Below are 17,709 nucleotides of genomic sequence, written 5' to 3'. Positions count from 1 at the left end.
ACTGTAGCATCAAAAGCAGTTTGTTGTTATCGCACAACAGGTATATGACATTAAGAGCCTTAAGATAGAATTCAAAGAGTTTGGATCAATTGATCAATATTGGCTACTCAATAAGGTCACAAGGACGGGAAACTGAACCTATTTGGTTTATTGAATCTGTGTGACGTATTCAGGATCTGTTTTGAAGAAGCACTGCTTATATATGGGACACAAAAGTAGCGTAAATAGTACAGAACAGGCAACCTTTGTGCGTGTTAATGAAAAAGCTTATAAATAAATAACTAAAAAAAGCTGCCATTTACATTTTATAAAAAACGCAAACGAAACATGAGTTCTATTGACTCGGTACTCAAGCTTCGACATCCTGGTCTTGATGCCATTTATGCATGCAAATTTAACATCAACAGGGATGTCTTGGCCTTTACCGGTTTTGAGATGTATGACAACATCAAGATACAAGTTCTTACAAAAGCACATTTAAACCATTTCCAGTGTAACTGTGCATGTAAACTAGGGCAAAAAAACATGAGCATTACATTGATATTTCTGTGTACTTGGTAGTGCTTTTATGTTTTCATGCCACATGAGTGGATTGTCTCATGACAATCTCTTTAAAAGCATGGTGGTGGTGAGAAGACACTTGCACGATTTTACCGAAGAGAGCAAACTGATGATATGCTTTTCATCCATCAATATTTTTGCGCATCAATAAATATACTGTAAGCTACAGGTTCCCTCTCATTGCTTAAGGCCCTGGTTTTAAATATACAGACACAGATGGATGGTTTAAATCCTCTGGGCCAGAGGTCACGGTTCACGGTCTGGATCTTTAAACTTGACTGACGTGGCCAACTGTGTTCGGATAGTTCAATCTGTCTCGATCAGTTCTACACCCTGTTCTATCTTCAGTCTGTTCTCCAGACGTTGTTCAGTAGCTTCACGACTTCCTCATAGAGAACAAAGACAATGGCGACGTCCAGACACACTCGGCCCAATCGTGGGACTGTGCCTTTGTAGAACCTGCGATTCAAAGCAAGAAAAGTGTAAGGAAGAAGAAAAGGAAGTTAAAAAGAAATAATATTTATGAGGAAACATACGCTTGAGGGCCTTCGTTCTTCAAAATCTGGAACGCACAATCCATGGTGCTCTTGTAGCGATGAGCCTCCAAACCCTAAGACAAATGGATTATAAAATGTCAACAAATGTTATTTAATAGTTTTCTTGTATTAATTTGAATGAATTATTTGAGAAGCTTCTGCTAACCTGCATTCGAGTCTTCACCACATCAAGGGGTGTGTTCCCAAAAACACTAGCCGCCCCGGCTGTCGCTCCGAACATCGCTGTAACCAGCGGGTGCATGTCACGACTGGGGTCATCGCCTGAAGATAAAGCCAAGATGATCAGTTTTCTTAAACACCCATACTTAAAAAGTATTATTGTTGGATCTCATCCTCACCTTTGTACCAGTTGCGCAACAAGTTCATAACATAAAAGCGTATCGCCTGGTTGCTACCCTGCTTCAGAAGTGTAGCAGTCAGTCCTTGATATGTCCCTCGAACACCTACAAACACGGAATAAATATATTACACACTTTTTTTAACAAAAAAAATAAAAAAATTTGATTTTTCAAAAACGATGAATTTTATTTTATATAGAATACATGTTAATATTTTTCAAAAATAATTTTATTTTCATTTTTCAAAAACTTTTTTTTACATTTTATGCATTATTTTTATATTTCATTTTTAAAAAAATGATTATTTTGTTTTTTATTAAAAAATGTTTTTTAATAAAGTTAATAAAAAATATTTTTATAGTTTATTCTATATTTTAATAGTTTTTATATATATATATATATATATTAGTTAATCGTTATAGTTTTTTATATTTTATTTTCTACAACCCCAATACATTTTTCTATGAATGGTCCATCTCCTCCTACGGTCTCTATTAATACATACGTTTGTACTGGTCCATAAGTACCTTGATCTCTGATGATTTCCCGTACGCCGTGGAAGAACCCTCGGTAGCGTGGCCTCAGAGAGCACTGGTCATGAATGAACTTCACCTGAAAATGATACAGACGGGATATATTGAGTAAGATACAGAAATCAGAATGTCATTCTTTAATCTATCATGATTATACAGTACACTGTGGCTCTCACAATATACAGTATGATGTGGCAGACAACTGCGGACAAGTGCGGATCCGTTCATTCAGCACAGGTTTGTCAAGAATGTAGTTCTGAAAATGTGCGGTGTCAGTTTGGTTAAAGAATGAGGCTGTCATGCTCATAAAAAAACTAAATGCTGTATGAATCCAACCGTATGATGGTGCTGCCATACTAGCCACTAGCTCGTATCTGCTCTAGAGTTTTGTTTTGTGTGAAACATGATAGGGTATTAGGGATGAACATAAACAGTGTGTAATCGACTATGTCGACGCGTCGTTCCAGCCCTAATGTATAACCAAAATGACTAGTTACAGTCCCACCTTGACTGTCTCCATTGGACAGACCACCAACACCGCTTCTGCAATTCCCGCTCCAAGCCCACACAGTAAACTTCCTTTATTGTCAAGCCGACCTGTGGCGTCCCTCATCGGGTTACTAAGAACCTCGAATGTTCCAAACCTGCCATAATGTCAAAAACAAAAGCGTAAGCAAAAGACACACTATTCAAGCTAAAACAGGTAAAGACCCATGTTTCTTACCGTACTGCAGATTTCGGGATGGATCCGTAAAGGAGTGAACTAAGCCCTCTATACAGACCTCTCAACCCATGATCCTGCACTGTCAGCTTAACACAATCACCTGCGCAAAAATACAGGTTACACAATTTTATTTACACATTCAGTTAAGGCCCTGATATTCATTAAGCAAAATCAAAGGAGGAACAGTTGTGATGCCATTTCGAACAATATCAGGCCAAAATGAAGTTCATTTGGAGTACAGTTTGCCAAAGTGAACTTTCTGGAAAAGTTTGCTCCAGCTGGGAAAATTATTCAAGCTACTATTGGTCCGTGATGATTACATAATAAGTAGATGTGGCTCTGGGGCTCCGCCTTCTTTGATGTGATTTTTTTTCCCAGTTATTTCCTTCTGTTCAGTCCATCGAGGTCAAACACGAGTAAAACACCTCATTCTTGTGGTACGCTTGAAGGTGTGTGTGAATTAGAAATGTTACCTCCGGATGCTACCACCTTCATCAGGCAAAGTTTAAAGATTGCCTCGTTAATGTGCAAAATGGAGGGCTGATCTATATAGAGGAAAGACGTCTGGAATCCATCCAACAAACAAACGTGAACTATGCTAGTCAATATATCTCTATTTCCTATTGTCAGCCACAGTTGCAATGAAACGAAAGTAGCAACAGATCTTTCCTCTGCATTGTGACGTACATCTGAGAAAAATGACTTATTATTGGAGAAGTCCTGCATAAGTAACAAGAGAGAAGTCTGTTGTTTTCACCGAAAAGTCCAGCTATGATTAAACATTAGGTGGACAAAAAGAAACAGTATGTACACAGTAGCATGATTTTAGAAATTAGATATTGGTGATTTTTCATTTCATGCCAGTTGCCCTCACCTATGCCTCGGTACCGAGGAGGGTTAGCTCTTTCATCTAACTGTAGTTGGGTCTTCACGTACTCCGTTGGGAATGTGATGCAGATCTCAATGCCTCCTGCAATGCCACCTGGGTAAAAATAATATCATCAGTAAATAAAGCGTGCCTAAATTGCATTCAGTAAGATCAGCGGCAATCTATGATTTGTTTAACTTCCATCAAGGACAAGTCATGTTGTTTTAGCTGTACTTGGATGTTTAAAGCCCAATGTATGCAACACTGTAACCAAACTAGTTTTGTTGGAATGCTGGAATATGGTTAAGTAGTTCAGTTGATATTTATATTAATAAAGCATACTGTTTTAACTGTCCAAACCTATTTAAAGAAATTAGTAAACAACTGAAATTTCTGGAAGCTACCATTTGGTTGACCCAGGAAAGACATGCAGGTCATGGACTGAGAGTGAGTTTCACAGTAATGGCAGACTGTAAGTATGGAAGGGACGTGCCAACGTGGTCACGCATGACTGTTATTGTGGGCTCGTGCATAATAGGGTATCGCGTGATTCACCAAAACATTAGCGCTTGTGTGCTTCTAACACAAACACAAATACGCATGTACCTGCAAGAATAGCCTTCCACGGATGGGTGATTTTTCTCCCTCCGATTGCAGCGGCCGCTATATTCCTCTGGCCTAGATAAATTTGGGGAATTGGGGTAAAAGTACGCGTCGAGCCCCCGCCAGCGGAGGCAATCCGGGTTAGCGCTTCAGGATGCTGTTGCGGTGTGCATCCTCGTCTCAGTATAGCATCTTTGCACGGTCCCTCCGAAACAGAAAACGGTTTATACAAAGACGACATGATATAATGATGTTTTAAGCGCAAAGTGAAAATCTGTGCTGTGTGACGACGCGCAGGATGCGTCTGCCCAATAGGACGAAGACAACACAATCATAGGAAGACCACTCCGAGGCGTGGCGCGGCGAGGAGCTCATGAATATTAATATAGAGGTCATGCAGCGAGCTCAGTCATTGGTCCGTTTTAAACATTTGCTTAATTTATTTCTCTACTCATCTTATGTAATATTAATAATGTGTATTAGCCGAAACAATTGGTTCAGTTGTATTACCTTACATCCACACCCACATTCTAGCGTTTAAAAAAAAAAAAAAGAAAAAAAAAAAAGAATATATATATATATATATATATATATATATATATATATATATAGACTTATTTGAAGGGGACAAAATGATGTCATTTGACCAACTAAGACTGAAATACAACTTATCACACACACATTTTTAGGTTCCTACAAATCAAAAGCTTTATACAGAATCCAATTCGGCATAAATTTACTCTGGAAATGTCACCAATTGAGCAACTACTATACAAAATACATAGCAATAAGGCTATAGTAAGGCGATGCTATGAGGCCTTTTATAAGTCCATTAAGACTAATAATACAATTATTCAAACATGGGCTCAGGACCTTGGGGCGGTAATAGATAAAGTTATGGAGGCGGACATATGGAAGCATGCTAATAGCATATCCATGTGTAATAGAGCGAAAGAATTACAATTTAAGTTACTGCATCGCCTTCAGATATCACCTGAACTCAGACATAAGATGGACCCAAGGAAATCAGCTCTGTGTATGAAATGTAACAGGGAAGTTGGTAGCTTTATACATACTGTATGGACCTGTATGCATATCCAGGATTTTTTGGGTAGAAGTGGCTTTGAAATTAGATTTGGTTTTTAATAAGAAGTTGGACCTGGACCCAGTGTGTTTGTTGTTGGAATTACCACACCCACAAATAAAAGGATCACATTGTCAAAAATTGTGGAATGTTTTAACAAATGCTGCACGTAAAGCTATATTGTTGAAATAGATTTCACATAAACCACCTACAGTTTTAGACTGGCATAAGGTAATATTTGAACTTTTACCCATGGAATACTTGACATACTGGTCCAGAGGGAAAATTGGTTTATTTTATCATATATGGACCCCATGTCTTGATTATGTAGGACCTAGAATATCTGCCATATTTTGGAAGGTGCTTCCCAGACCAAGGAATAACAGTTAAATGTTAAAGGAGAAGTTTTGCTGTTTGTAATACTTTTGGTTGTTTTGTTTTTTACTTTCTGTCTTATCTCCTAATTGTTGTAATGTATACTTTTTTTTATATTTTTTTTTATTATTATTATCTTTTAATTTTATACTATTGTTAATTATTGTCATTACCATTGCCATATGATATTCTATCATGACTGTGACTGATTATGCTGTGCTGTATTCAACTTTGGAGGGGGGGCGGGGTTCTCTTGAAGGGGGGGATAGATGTTAAAAAATGTTGTATATGTGAATAAGATGTGATGCATAATTAATACAAAAAAAATAATAAAAAAAAAAAAAAAAAAATATATATATATATATATATATATATATATATATATATAGGCTATATAATAAATGTTTGATCAGAAAATGTTTGAGTTTACTGTAGCAAACAGAACATTTTGCACAGTATTAGAGATCTTGAACTGTATCTCACAATTAAAACCATGCAACAATAATGGAATATGTTGAATTTACATTAATTCAATGTATAAAATATTTTTTTAAACGAATAACTAATTTTAAGTACTAAAATGTTGACAGCATTCGTCAAGCTCGACCATTCAATCCTATTATCCAAGTTATAGGTAAGACAAATGATCAAAGAAATATGTGTTTATTAATAGACCTATGTTTATTAGTTTACTAATAACTACAAAGCCACTTTTGGTCTCAACTAGCTAGTCCTTATTGTGTGGTGATTTATTTAAGCTAAGATTGCAACCCTGGCTGTTACCCTTTCCGGAGTAGTTTGAATTATTTATTTATTTTTAATTTTTAATTTTTTTATTTTTTTATTTTTATTTTTTTATGCTGATGCTTGTTTGTTTGTTTGTTTGTTTGTTTTATTTTGCTAGAAATTGGCAAACTCATGAAAGAAAGGCTTAGTTATAATTTTCTGAAAATGAAACACCTCATTTACTGAGCATTTGTTGTACATTTGAAGCCATTTTATGGTCCTACATGGTTCTTATATTACTTGACATGGTTTGGTCTCGAGTTAGGGTGTGAATGTTGTGGGTGTTTGTGTTGGGTGAAGGCTATAATAGGTGTGAATGTGGAGTGCAAGCTTTATTTTCAGCTTGTTTGCAAGTTTGTTGCACACACATGCAAAACTAACACAGAGACAGTTTATTCAGCTAATACAAAAGTAATGTATTAGCTGTTCCATGCAGAACAGGATACTTCAGGGATACTTTTTACATGAATGTGGTTGCGGTGATGAAGCGCAGATGTGTCCCTCAAATGCTGCCAGCAATTTCCTAATTTTTCACCCCATCTCATGGCCACACATTCCTATTGAGAGACAGGACCAGGACTGGAGATAAGAGCTCCAGGGTGACAATGATGGAGGCGGGTTTTGCTCCGTCGCTCCAAGTGAAAGGACATCTTTCTACTATATTTTATCAACTGAAGCGGAGCTTAAATTGCGATGGAGAAGAGAACTGAATAGGTGGCTTGAATTGTATTTGTTATCAAGCAATTTAAAACTCCTACATGATTTTCTTCAGACTGTTTGCATGTGGGTAGTTATTCAATTAAACTTTGAATAACACATGCACCCAAACAATTTCCATTATCTTAAAATGTTTCACACACAATTCCATATGATTTTCTGGATTTTGGAATCTGTATTCTATTCCAAATGAACACTTGACCTATTGGTCTTAGCAGTGAGACCTTACTGTTGCACCCTGAGGCTGCTGGACCTTTTGAGCTCAGAATCAAATTATTTGATGGGACTTTTTGAGACCTTCCTCTAACTGCTCTTCATTTTCCTGTTTATCTAACTTGCACCTAAATGTATTCAAACAACATGCCTCTAGGTATTATTCACTTTGACTCCATTTAAGTTTACTGCTACTCTGCACACTTGATATAGATACTAGTTGGTATTGGTTGGTTTGGATTTTTCACAGAAAACTTATACTTTCTCTAGTGTTATTCCTGTCACTGAATGTTTGTTTCATCCATCCATTCATCATTACATAAAGAAACAGAAAAAACTGAGACAGACTAAATCCAGAAGAACTGCGGCTATGTCTCCAAGACGCTTGAAGAAACCTAGAAAATATGGCTTTCCAAATCAATTGATGTTACTTGGTTTTAAAGGGGTCGTTTATGATTTCATTTTTCTAACTTTAGTTAGTGTGTAATGTTGCTGTTTGAGCATAAACAACATCTGTAAAGTTACAACGCTCAAAGTTCAAAACAAAGGGAGATATTTGCTTTTAAAGAAATCGTTTTTTAAGGACTACAACAAATGTCTGGTAGGGACAACACAACATTCCTCCAGGGTTAGTGACATCACCAACCCTAGAATTTACATAAACCCCGCCCCCGGGAACGCGATTTATAGATTGTCATGACAGAATAATCAATCAATAAGAATCAAAGATAGTTAACTCCACATCAGCTACATAAATTCATCAACTAACCATTCAGAAATGGCCTGTTGCATTCTCTCCATCATTGTCTGACTCCGGTTTGAACATAAAAGGCTAAAAGTTTTTGAAATTTTCAGTGCATGTCTTTGTGAGGTAAAAGGACATGAGCTGTTGAAGCTCCGCCCCCTGTGCTAGGAGCAGCAGCTCATTTGCATTTAAAGGGACAGACACAAAAACGGTGCGTTTTTGCTCACCCTCAAAAAGTGACAATTTTAGTATGCTATATAAAAATATCTGTGGGGTATTTTGAGCTAAAACTTCACATGCACACTCTGGGGACATCAAAGACTTATTTTACATCTTGTGAAAGGGCCATTATACCACCCCTTTAAAATGGTAATAGTAATTGCAGGCTTGTTTATATGTGAAATCGAGTTGTCCTGTCTTCAATTAAATTAATGTTGGCTGTTATTCTTGTTTTGCCTCATTTAAGCCAATAGGACACTTCTGGCTTCAGAATGTTGCTAGACTCAACCATGTTGACAATTCTCTCCGAGTGTGAATTCTTAGCTTGAGGCAACTTTGAGTCACCCAGGTTTTGGCCGCCTCAGATAACACCTGAAACATGAGATTTGTGCTTGAGATATGAACTCTGATCTATATAAATATTCAAATACATTTAGTTCAGTGAATACAAACTTCTCCAGCCTCAACAACTCAAAACAGACACTGATATATAATCACCAGGCTGCATTGATTATGGAATCCATTATCAGTTTACCGCTCTTGAAATAAAGATGACTTAACTGAGAAAGCCAAGCCTGGCCAGACTCCATAAAACAGTGACATCTGGTCCAATAAGTCCTCCTCAAGACCTGTTTTTAAGTATTAATAAATAAACATTATTTTTTTTTTGTAATTCAAGTTTTTATTCTTTTCATCCAGTACATGACAACACATGTATCAATACTGCTTGCAAGGCCAGAATATTACAGTGGTTGAAATAAATAAACATTATTAAATAAAAATACTAACAAACTGTATTAGACTCTTAACATTGTTGACAGTTTTAATGTAGGTCTATACAGTGCATACAGTTTTAATGTATATGTAATATGTATATTTTTGACATACATCCTTGGTAAATACTATTTGACAACATTGCACATAATGCATTAGCATAATTTCAAACTTATAATAGTATGAACAAAATAAGCACTGCAGTGAAGAGTAAAGACAAGAAATCCATGACTCTTGAAAGATTAAATTTCCTCACTGCTGACAAATGAAAAAGTATGTAATACAATGCTGAAAAAAATAAATTGGATTTCACTCGGTGAAGCAGTTGACCGTTGTTTTTGACCTCAAAGAACAGTAATACTGTATTATTGAAATGCAATTAAATTATTTCACACAGTCCTGTCCTTAAATTGTTTACAATGTATTACTAAAAAATATATTAAAATTTATAAATAGGATTTAGGTAAAAGAGGATTGAACAAAAATATCAACAATTTCACAGCTTATTTCGTAGCCATCAACAGACGGAGGGACAGCTACTGGAGTTTTATTAAGATGAACTGTTTCTCTGCTCATCAAACAACAGACATTTTACCTGCACAAAAAGACAGAAATCAAACAACAGTGCAAGCAAAGTCAAAAACATTTACAATTCTTATATAAATCACACAATAATGAACATTTATTTGCACCATACTATTTTTATGTTGTGTCCAATAACCGGTGCACATCATAAACTACTAAATGAAGAATAACTTGAAGCAAACTCAGTAAAATCAGGAGTACAAAAAGTGTTCATGGTTATAATATATATACATTCACCGGCCACTTTATTAGGTACACCTGTTCAACTGCTCGATAATGTAAATATCTAATCAGTCAATCACATGGCAGCAACTCAATGAATTTAGGCATGTACTGTAGGTCAAGACAATCTGCTAAAGATGAGCATAAGAATGGAGAAGAGAGGTGATGGTGCTCTTTTGGTGGAAAATGGTTGTTTCGTTTTTTGTTTTTTTTTACTTCATTGGAATGGTACGAAACTTGGTAAAGGTTTTGGCACTTGCTGTGTGAAAACAAAAGGTTAAATGGTCCTGAAAAAAATAGTCACTTGTGTGTCACATAAAAATAGTCACATTGGAAATAAATGGGAGATGAATTTCATCTAGTGAAATCTTTTGGTACTGCGGCCAAACAAAATCTTACTGAAAGCTAATTTTTTGCGATATCAATCTCAAATTTGGAACACAACTTGTTTAGGTTTAGACCATTGATTTTGCAGTTTTAGAGTAAAAGGTGTTTTTGAAAATATATATTTCATATAAAAATTGAAAAAAGTATGTTTGTGCATTATTCATAAAAATAAACGTAAAATTCTGTAACTTTTTTTAAGTTAACTTTTTTCACTTCAGCAATAATCTGCCAAGTGCCATCTTGGAAAAGAGATCAAAATTAAGTCTGTGCTCTGTGGAGGATATTCTCTTGCCACTCTTTGGGCCCCTTAGTACCAATTGAGCATTGTTTAAAGGATTACTAGCAAGGTTTATCTAATAAAGTGACCCAGTTAGTGCATTTACTTCTTATGTTATAATTATGAAAGTCTCAATTTCGACTTTTCATCTCATAAATATGACTTGTGATTTATTTTTATTTTTTGCAAAATATGTTTATTTATTTATTATTAAAGTCTGCAGTATACAATGTATATACAGTAAGCAGTGCACTAGTATTCCATTTTGAACACAACTGTGTGTCTACTTACTTCATGCCAGCGCAGTGTATCACGTGGCAGCCCAAGATGGCAGTGAGGACAACAGCTGACAGAATCCATGGCCTCCTCCTCCTCCTCTTCCCCCCTCTTCATCTCTCTTGGCCTATCAGTGTCCCACAGAGGAAAAGATACAGAGCGAGAGGAGTGGGCTACTCCAAAATGAGGCCTAGGGTCTCGCTGGTAGTTCAAGCGCTCACCACTGGGGGGCAGTGTTAGATCCTCACTGTCCACCTGCAGCTAAAACCAAACTGTTACTGAACTGCCCCATCTACTGTACAGATACGGGGATGACACGTTATATTTTGCAAAGCTAACTCTCTCAGCTACATAATTTACAACCAGCTGAGTTGGTTGCAACAAGATCCTGAAAGCATGACAGGTCAAATGAAATCTAACCCCTGAGTCTATCTAGTGTCAAAAAGGCTGACAAACTAGATCATTAATCTATTAACAGCATGCCCTATTTACACATATTAAAAACATGAGCTTGTCACTGTACCTGAGGTATGTTGAGGTCTTCAGTGGGTTGAGATTTCAAGCAGTACCAACAAAGTTCAAGGGCAACTCCTGTAGTGAAGTGCACACTTATTAACTTAGTGTGCCAACAAGATATTTGAGCAATATTTCACTAGCTCTAGCTATAGTTTTATGTTTACTACAGAACAAACAGCCCAAAATAGCCAAAAGTAAATTAGGCCTGTGCACTGGCCATTGTTTCCCATCACCACCTGAGTAAATGTCATTTGCATTTCAGGGTTGAATATTTACACAAAGGACAAACTGTTCAGCATTTTTAAATGTTCCGTATCTGTATTATCAGTGTAAGCATTTATCAGCTGGGTAACAGTGACAGGTTTAGACGTACTCTGTGTGTGTACAGGAGTCGCTGCCAAGGCCTGTGTAATGTTTGGGGTCTGACCGGATTCAGGTTTCTCCTGTGTAACACTCTCACTAACACAACAGCTCCCTTCCTCGCAGGAAACGCTCTGTCAAGCAGCACAAAGAAAGAGAAGGATTAGCATAGTTTAGGGACGTATACTTGCTGCTTTTCAGACGTTTAAACACGCAAAGCTAAAATAAGAAAAACAAATGAGAAAAAAGTTAAAATAAGAAAAACAATTTTTAATTGTTTTATGTAAACATGCGCACTGCCCCTCGCATTTTAAGACGCCAACTTAAAATCAATATACCTAGGGAAGACGGGGGCTGGGTCCGAAATCGCATACTTCCCTACTAGATAGTAAGCAAAGAACAGCATACGACAAAATGAGTATGTCCATATTCACAGTACTTATAAAAGACTAGGCAAAAAGTACCCGGATGGCCTACTACTTCCGGCGGGATTCTGAAGTGTGCATTCGATGGACACTTCACTATCCCACGAGTATGCGATTTCAGCCGGGGTATTGTTGTAACATGGGGAGAGTAACACAACACAACCAATTCCACCAATCATGGATAAACTAGGAGTGCTATGATCATTTCAGTGTTTACCCATTTTCTGTCGGATCCTATAATGATTGGCTGCATCCGAAATCACATACTCTCTTTTTTTTTTTACTTCACGACTGCTAAAAAAGTTTATTCTATTTAGTATGAGTGTGTATAGTGTGAATGTAATGCAGATATACTACATTCGCCATTTCGTCATTATCATGTGACCTACGGTGTCAGTTGTGTCGCTTCACTGTCATTCACAAATCCTCTCCCATGGCCTCATGGGATAGTAAAGTGTCCATCATATGCACACTTTAGGATCTCGCCGGAAGTAGTAGGTCATCCAGGTACTTTTTGCCTACTCTTTTAAGCAACTGTAAGTAGGTTACTGTGAATTCGGCCATACTTCTTTTGTCACGTAATGTTTTTCACCTATTTAGTAGGGAAGTATGTGATTTCAGTGAATATTTCAGTGATTTTACTGAATTCCTAGAAAATGAAAAATAAAGACATAGCTCAAATCCAATGGAAATGTGGGTAAAATGTAGTTTCAAGGCCCACCAAGCCTGCACTCCAGGGTTAACAACATTTATTTGTCACCACTGTGACTCTGATTGAGAATATTCACATAGATACACAGACTCACATATTGACAGTGTTTTTTACACAGGTGCAATTGAGTCAAGTGTTCATTAAGCATCAATATTAAGGAATTTTGTCCTATTAGACTCATTTACACACATGCACACACTCCTGGATCAAACAGAAAGTGGATTTGTTCAGTTGCAGAGAAAGAGCCATTGTTTTGGATTGTTTCATTAAACATATTTTTATTAAACATATTGCATAATCAGTTTTTGCATCTTTTGTTTAGTTGAATTGTTACTACTTAGCCAACATCCTATGGAAAGCATTTTCTGCCAAATTTAAATAAATAAATTAAATGATTAAAATTAAAACCAGATTAAAGATTTCATTACAGAAAACAGTACGCAAAATATGTGACAAAATTGAGAATGAAATTAAATGATTTCTTTTTCACAGCATTATCCCTGTCAAATTGAAAAATAAAATGCAATTGGTGATTTCACATTTCATTTTCACTACAGTCTCGAGGCAAGACTGCCAATATTAAAATGAAAAGCCAAACGTGAAAAAGAAACTACAAATACAGTTTTTACAATGCTCTTTAGTAACGCTCACGCAATAATAGTGACACAATTCAAATACAAATGTAAATTTTCGTTTTCATTTTAATTCCTCTTTTATTTCAGTTTTCATTTTCGTTTTCATTTTCAAAGACAACCTGCATGCAAATTCTATGTTAATGAGTGGGTGTGGCTTATTCTAGTAACGGCGCTAGAGACACGCCTTCTGTAAAGCGAAGTCATCGACGTCCGTGTGCATGAGTTGAATGTGTGAAACGAAATTATTTAAATGTGATTATATTGTAATCGAGACGACGAGATATGGCGAAGTTAGATGCAAAAGCAAAAAGTGTTAAAACCATACCCGGTCTTTCCTACATGAATAAATAAAAGAAGTTCACCTTTTAAAACGTGTCTCGAGATCTTGTGTTCTCTTCCATTTCTCGCGTTTTGTGTTGTTTTTAAAAAAAATGTTTTATGTAGCCTAAACATGCGCGCTGTGAGGTTTAAGTAAATAAAAGTTTAACGTTGTTAACATTAAAGTTTAAAACGCGTCTGACCTTGAGTTCTTTTCCATTTCACTGCAATGAGTTTCGCGTTTTTTAAACGCCAGCACCATATAGACTGCAAGGCCAGAACGCATTCTGTGTGACATGCTCCTCTGACCAATCAGAATCAAGAATTCTAGAGCCCATGTAATAAGCAACAATGTCAACAGGTTAATCTTAACTGAAACTGTATGGAATTATAATCATTGAAAGTGAAATATTTTCACACACACACAACTAATATAATTTAGAGAATAACTGCTACATGAAAATTATTAATCTCTGTAGGCTACTGATTGGTCCATTGATAAAGAACAACTCTGACCTGCTGCTGTTGATCCTGTGGAGAGTTTTGTTCCTTGTTGTTGTGATCACTCGAACTCATTCTGTATTTGTGTAAGAAAGACTGAGTGTAGAGATTAAAAGCACATTGTTTGTTTTTGTTTATTTTTACATTTGAATAAAATCCTTAACACATGTCTTAACCTCTCCTTACACAGTGCCTAGACGATTTAGTCTCAATTCCTACTATTTACCCCTCACCGGGAGGTTATCAATTAATCCATCTGTCTACGAATTACACTCAAGAGGCTTGAGTATCCCCAGCCGAGACCTTTTAACGCACTCTGACACTAGCCAAAACATCAGCAATTAAGTGTTGTGGAGCTCACTTACCCCACTTGGGCCGCTTGGTCGTCATTAACCATCCCCGCCATCTCACTGACCTCCCGTTTCCGTGGGACAACCTCTTTTTGTTTTATCCGCTCTCTAGTTCTCTCTCTCTCTCTCTCTAACCCCTTCTTCTAACGAAACGGAAACTGTGGCTATTCAATATTTGATGAATCTCAATGGCTCACAAGCAGATTTGCTGTAAAGAGTGACAGCAGTGGAGCTCAGGTGTCAGGCCTCGTCTGCCTCAGTCAGTCAGCAGTCTGGACTCCCCAGCTGAGGATAAACACCCCTGAGGGACATTTTACCCCATCTGCCACAATAGCACTTGATGTAAACATCAAATGGATTACGCCCTAGAGACAAGAGGTCTGTTTGCACACACAGTGTGGACCTAATATAGTACCAAAGAGTGAGTGTGGGTTCATGTGGAGCAATATCTTTGAGTGTGTGTTCAAGTGTTGTCCCTGTGGGCTTTTAGAAAATAGACTCTCTTTAACCACACTTTAACACTCATTTCATTTGTCTCCTAACAATGTCCGACAGTGAATATGCATAACTCACAAAAGAATTCTGTCATTTGTTCTGCATCCGTCACATCGTATATATTATGGATTGTGTTTAATAACATTCTGGTGGCATTTTATGACATTTTATTTAATAGCTAAATTTTAATGTATTCTAAATACGTCCAATTAAATAATATTTATTTAGTACTTTTCACGTAATTTATTAAAATTACTTAAAATATTGAGTTCATACCTTGGTAAATAAATACATTAATATATCTGATTATCTTTGAAAACATAAAAATGTAAAGAATTATGTCAAATATGTGTGTGTGTGTGTGTGTGTGTGTGTGTGTGTGTGTGTGTGCCTCTTCCCTGTCATTGTAAGTTGACCTAGGCTGCGTCTGAAAACTGAATAATGCTGCCTTCGGATTCCAAGGTAGTAAGGCATCAAGGCACGTCCGAATCCAATGTTAGCTTCACTTCCTGTCTCCTGAGATGCCTTCATATCTGATCGAGTTTTGAAGGCAGCATAGATGTGTCCTTCGCTGCCTATGATATCCCACAATCCTGTGCTTTCCATTCTGTGACAGTTGAGTAAAGATGAAAAAGTACAGAGAAAGTAAAGATGACATCTTAAAGTCACGGTCAGTGATCAGTTTGTGTCTAAACGTAAGTTTTTGACCAACGTTTTCCACTTCTGATCGCATTTCAACTGAAAAATTACTATTGTAGTAATTACATATTTGCTTAGTTCTCACCAAAGCTCGCTCTATTTTGCTGTAGATCCTTTTGATCACGAAATCAGTTTCGTGAGGTCGCTTCGAGCGCAGGTTTCAAAGTTTCCTATGTGTGCCAGTTTGTTTCCATAGTTACTAATTAGTTTCACCTGCAATTTATTTAGCTCCCTATACCCTGTGTATTTAAGCCCTTAGTTCTCTTGGTTCTTGGTTCTTTGTTATCCAGCATATATATATATATATATAGTAGTCAACATTTGAAGTGGATCAAAAAAGTTAATCAAAGCTGTTCTAAGACAAGAACGGGTTTTGTTCAAAATTCATGTATAACTTTGGTGAAAGGTTTTGATCCACTTCAAATGTTGACTACTGTATATTTGTTAAGTTTCATTGTGTTTTGGTTTGGTTCTGTTCTGTTCCTCTTGCTCCTGATAAACTGCCCAATGTTCTTCAGAAAAATCCTTCAGGTCGTGCAAATTCTTCAGTTTTCCAGCATCTTTTGCATATTTGAACCCTTTCCAGCAGTGACTGTTTGATTTTGAGATTCGTATCTTTTCACGCTGAGAACAAATGAGGGACTCAAACACAACTATTAAAAAATGTTCAAACATTCACAGACGCTCCAGAAGGAAACACGATGCATAATTTTTTAACCGGATGAAGATGTCCAAATTTTTCTTATTTTGCTTAAATGTCTCTTCTTTTTTTTTCATTTAGTAATGCCCTTCGGAAGCAACAGAATATATTTACATGTTTCCCGGAAGACAAATTAGGTACAGTTTACCTTTAATTTCATCCCCTGGCTCTTAATGCATCGAGTTTCCTTCCATGTTTTCCTTCCCACATTTAAAAATAAATAAAATATTTTATTCGTACTTTGATGGTTTAATCAAACTAGTAGGGTCATTAAAAACATGTTTTTTAATATATGTATATATGATGGAGTTTTGTATTTTAAGACTGAAAGTCTGGGTCAATTTGTGACAAAAAAGAAAACATTGAAATCTATTACTTTTTAACCCCTGGGACATGGGTTGAAGAAACACCCCTATATATATGAGAGCGTTCAGTGCTAGAGGAGGCAGGCAATGAGCTTGTTACTCTGAAGGTGGTCCACCACTTTACAGAGCTGCTGGATAAGTACTTACAGAGGGTGAGTCACTCAGACCTACACCTTTATTCTCTCGGTTTCACTCGCTCCCTCCATTCTCTCTGACTCTATCAGCTCCTCAACCCTCTTCACCTCCCCCATTTCTTTTTTAAATGCGGCAGGCACCAACCCAACCGGCAGATGAATGAAATGTTGTTGTTTTTCCACTCACAGTTAACCTTCTGCAGGTGTTTCTGCAGAGCCGATCGTGATCAACACTTTTCAGTAGAATCAGGGTACCATTAGCTTGCGTGGACCAGACATAGTCATAATACACAGTTTCTATACTTCTATTTACATCAATAGACTTCGGATAAGATAACCAGCAACATTAATCAGACATCACTTGATAGTTATGGCATTCCTCTTGTTTTACTGTCAGAGAATTCAAAGCTCTTTAATGGAAACATGACTGCTGGTGCATGCTGGGAGCCGAGAGCTCGACGCCTGTGCGCCCCTGCCAGTGCTGTCAAAGAGCATTCTCCCCCCGGCGGGTGAAATGGAACATTTTGAATTGATTCCGAAAGAAAATAATTTCACACGGTCTTTAATATGAAACCTCTAGTATGTGACATATTAAAGCTGTATGCCCACATATCCGCCGCCATACATTACAACATCACAGAACAGCTACATTTGA

The 17,709-nt window shown here is 36.9% G+C and overlaps 2 protein-coding genes across 3 annotated transcripts; both read right to left on the bottom strand.

The window, feature by feature from the left end:
• Nucleotides 1-117: 117 nt before the first annotated feature.
• slc25a1a (solute carrier family 25 member 1a) lies at nucleotides 118-4,543 on the bottom strand. The gene is made up of 9 exons (XM_084104643.1): nucleotides 4,188-4,543; nucleotides 3,588-3,695; nucleotides 2,714-2,813; nucleotides 2,495-2,633; nucleotides 1,984-2,068; nucleotides 1,457-1,561; nucleotides 1,264-1,379; nucleotides 1,098-1,171; nucleotides 118-1,020 (listed from the first exon to the last, which is right to left on the bottom strand). Exons 1-9 carry the CDS (start codon nucleotides 4,423-4,425, stop codon nucleotides 906-908), a joined length of 1,080 nt encoding a protein of 359 aa, XP_083960769.1. The 5' UTR covers nucleotides 4,426-4,543; the 3' UTR covers nucleotides 118-905.
• Nucleotides 4,544-8,992: 4,449 nt separating this feature from the next.
• Nucleotides 8,993-15,038, bottom strand: LOC311076709 (uncharacterized protein). 2 transcript variants are annotated; one of them, XM_084105102.1, is made up of 6 exons: nucleotides 14,677-15,038; nucleotides 14,327-14,407; nucleotides 11,734-11,854; nucleotides 11,368-11,435; nucleotides 10,860-11,105; nucleotides 8,993-9,692 (listed from the first exon to the last, which is right to left on the bottom strand). In XM_084105102.1, exons 2-6 carry the CDS (start codon nucleotides 14,384-14,386, stop codon nucleotides 9,648-9,650), a joined length of 540 nt encoding a protein of 179 aa, XP_083961228.1. In that variant the 5' UTR covers nucleotides 14,387-14,407; nucleotides 14,677-15,038; the 3' UTR covers nucleotides 8,993-9,647. The 2 variants fall into 2 exon arrangements, with proteins under 2 accessions (XP_083961228.1, XP_083961227.1); XM_084105101.1 differs by having other exon boundaries at nucleotides 14,327-14,387.
• Between the last annotated feature and the right edge of the window lie 2,671 nt (nucleotides 15,039-17,709).

This window comes from Abramis brama, assembly GCF_963993115.1.
Source record: "Abramis brama genome assembly, chromosome: 25".
NCBI classification, from domain to species: Eukaryota; Metazoa; Chordata; class Actinopteri; order Cypriniformes; family Leuciscidae; genus Abramis; species Abramis brama.
This window is presented reverse-complemented; position numbering and strand designations above follow the sequence as displayed.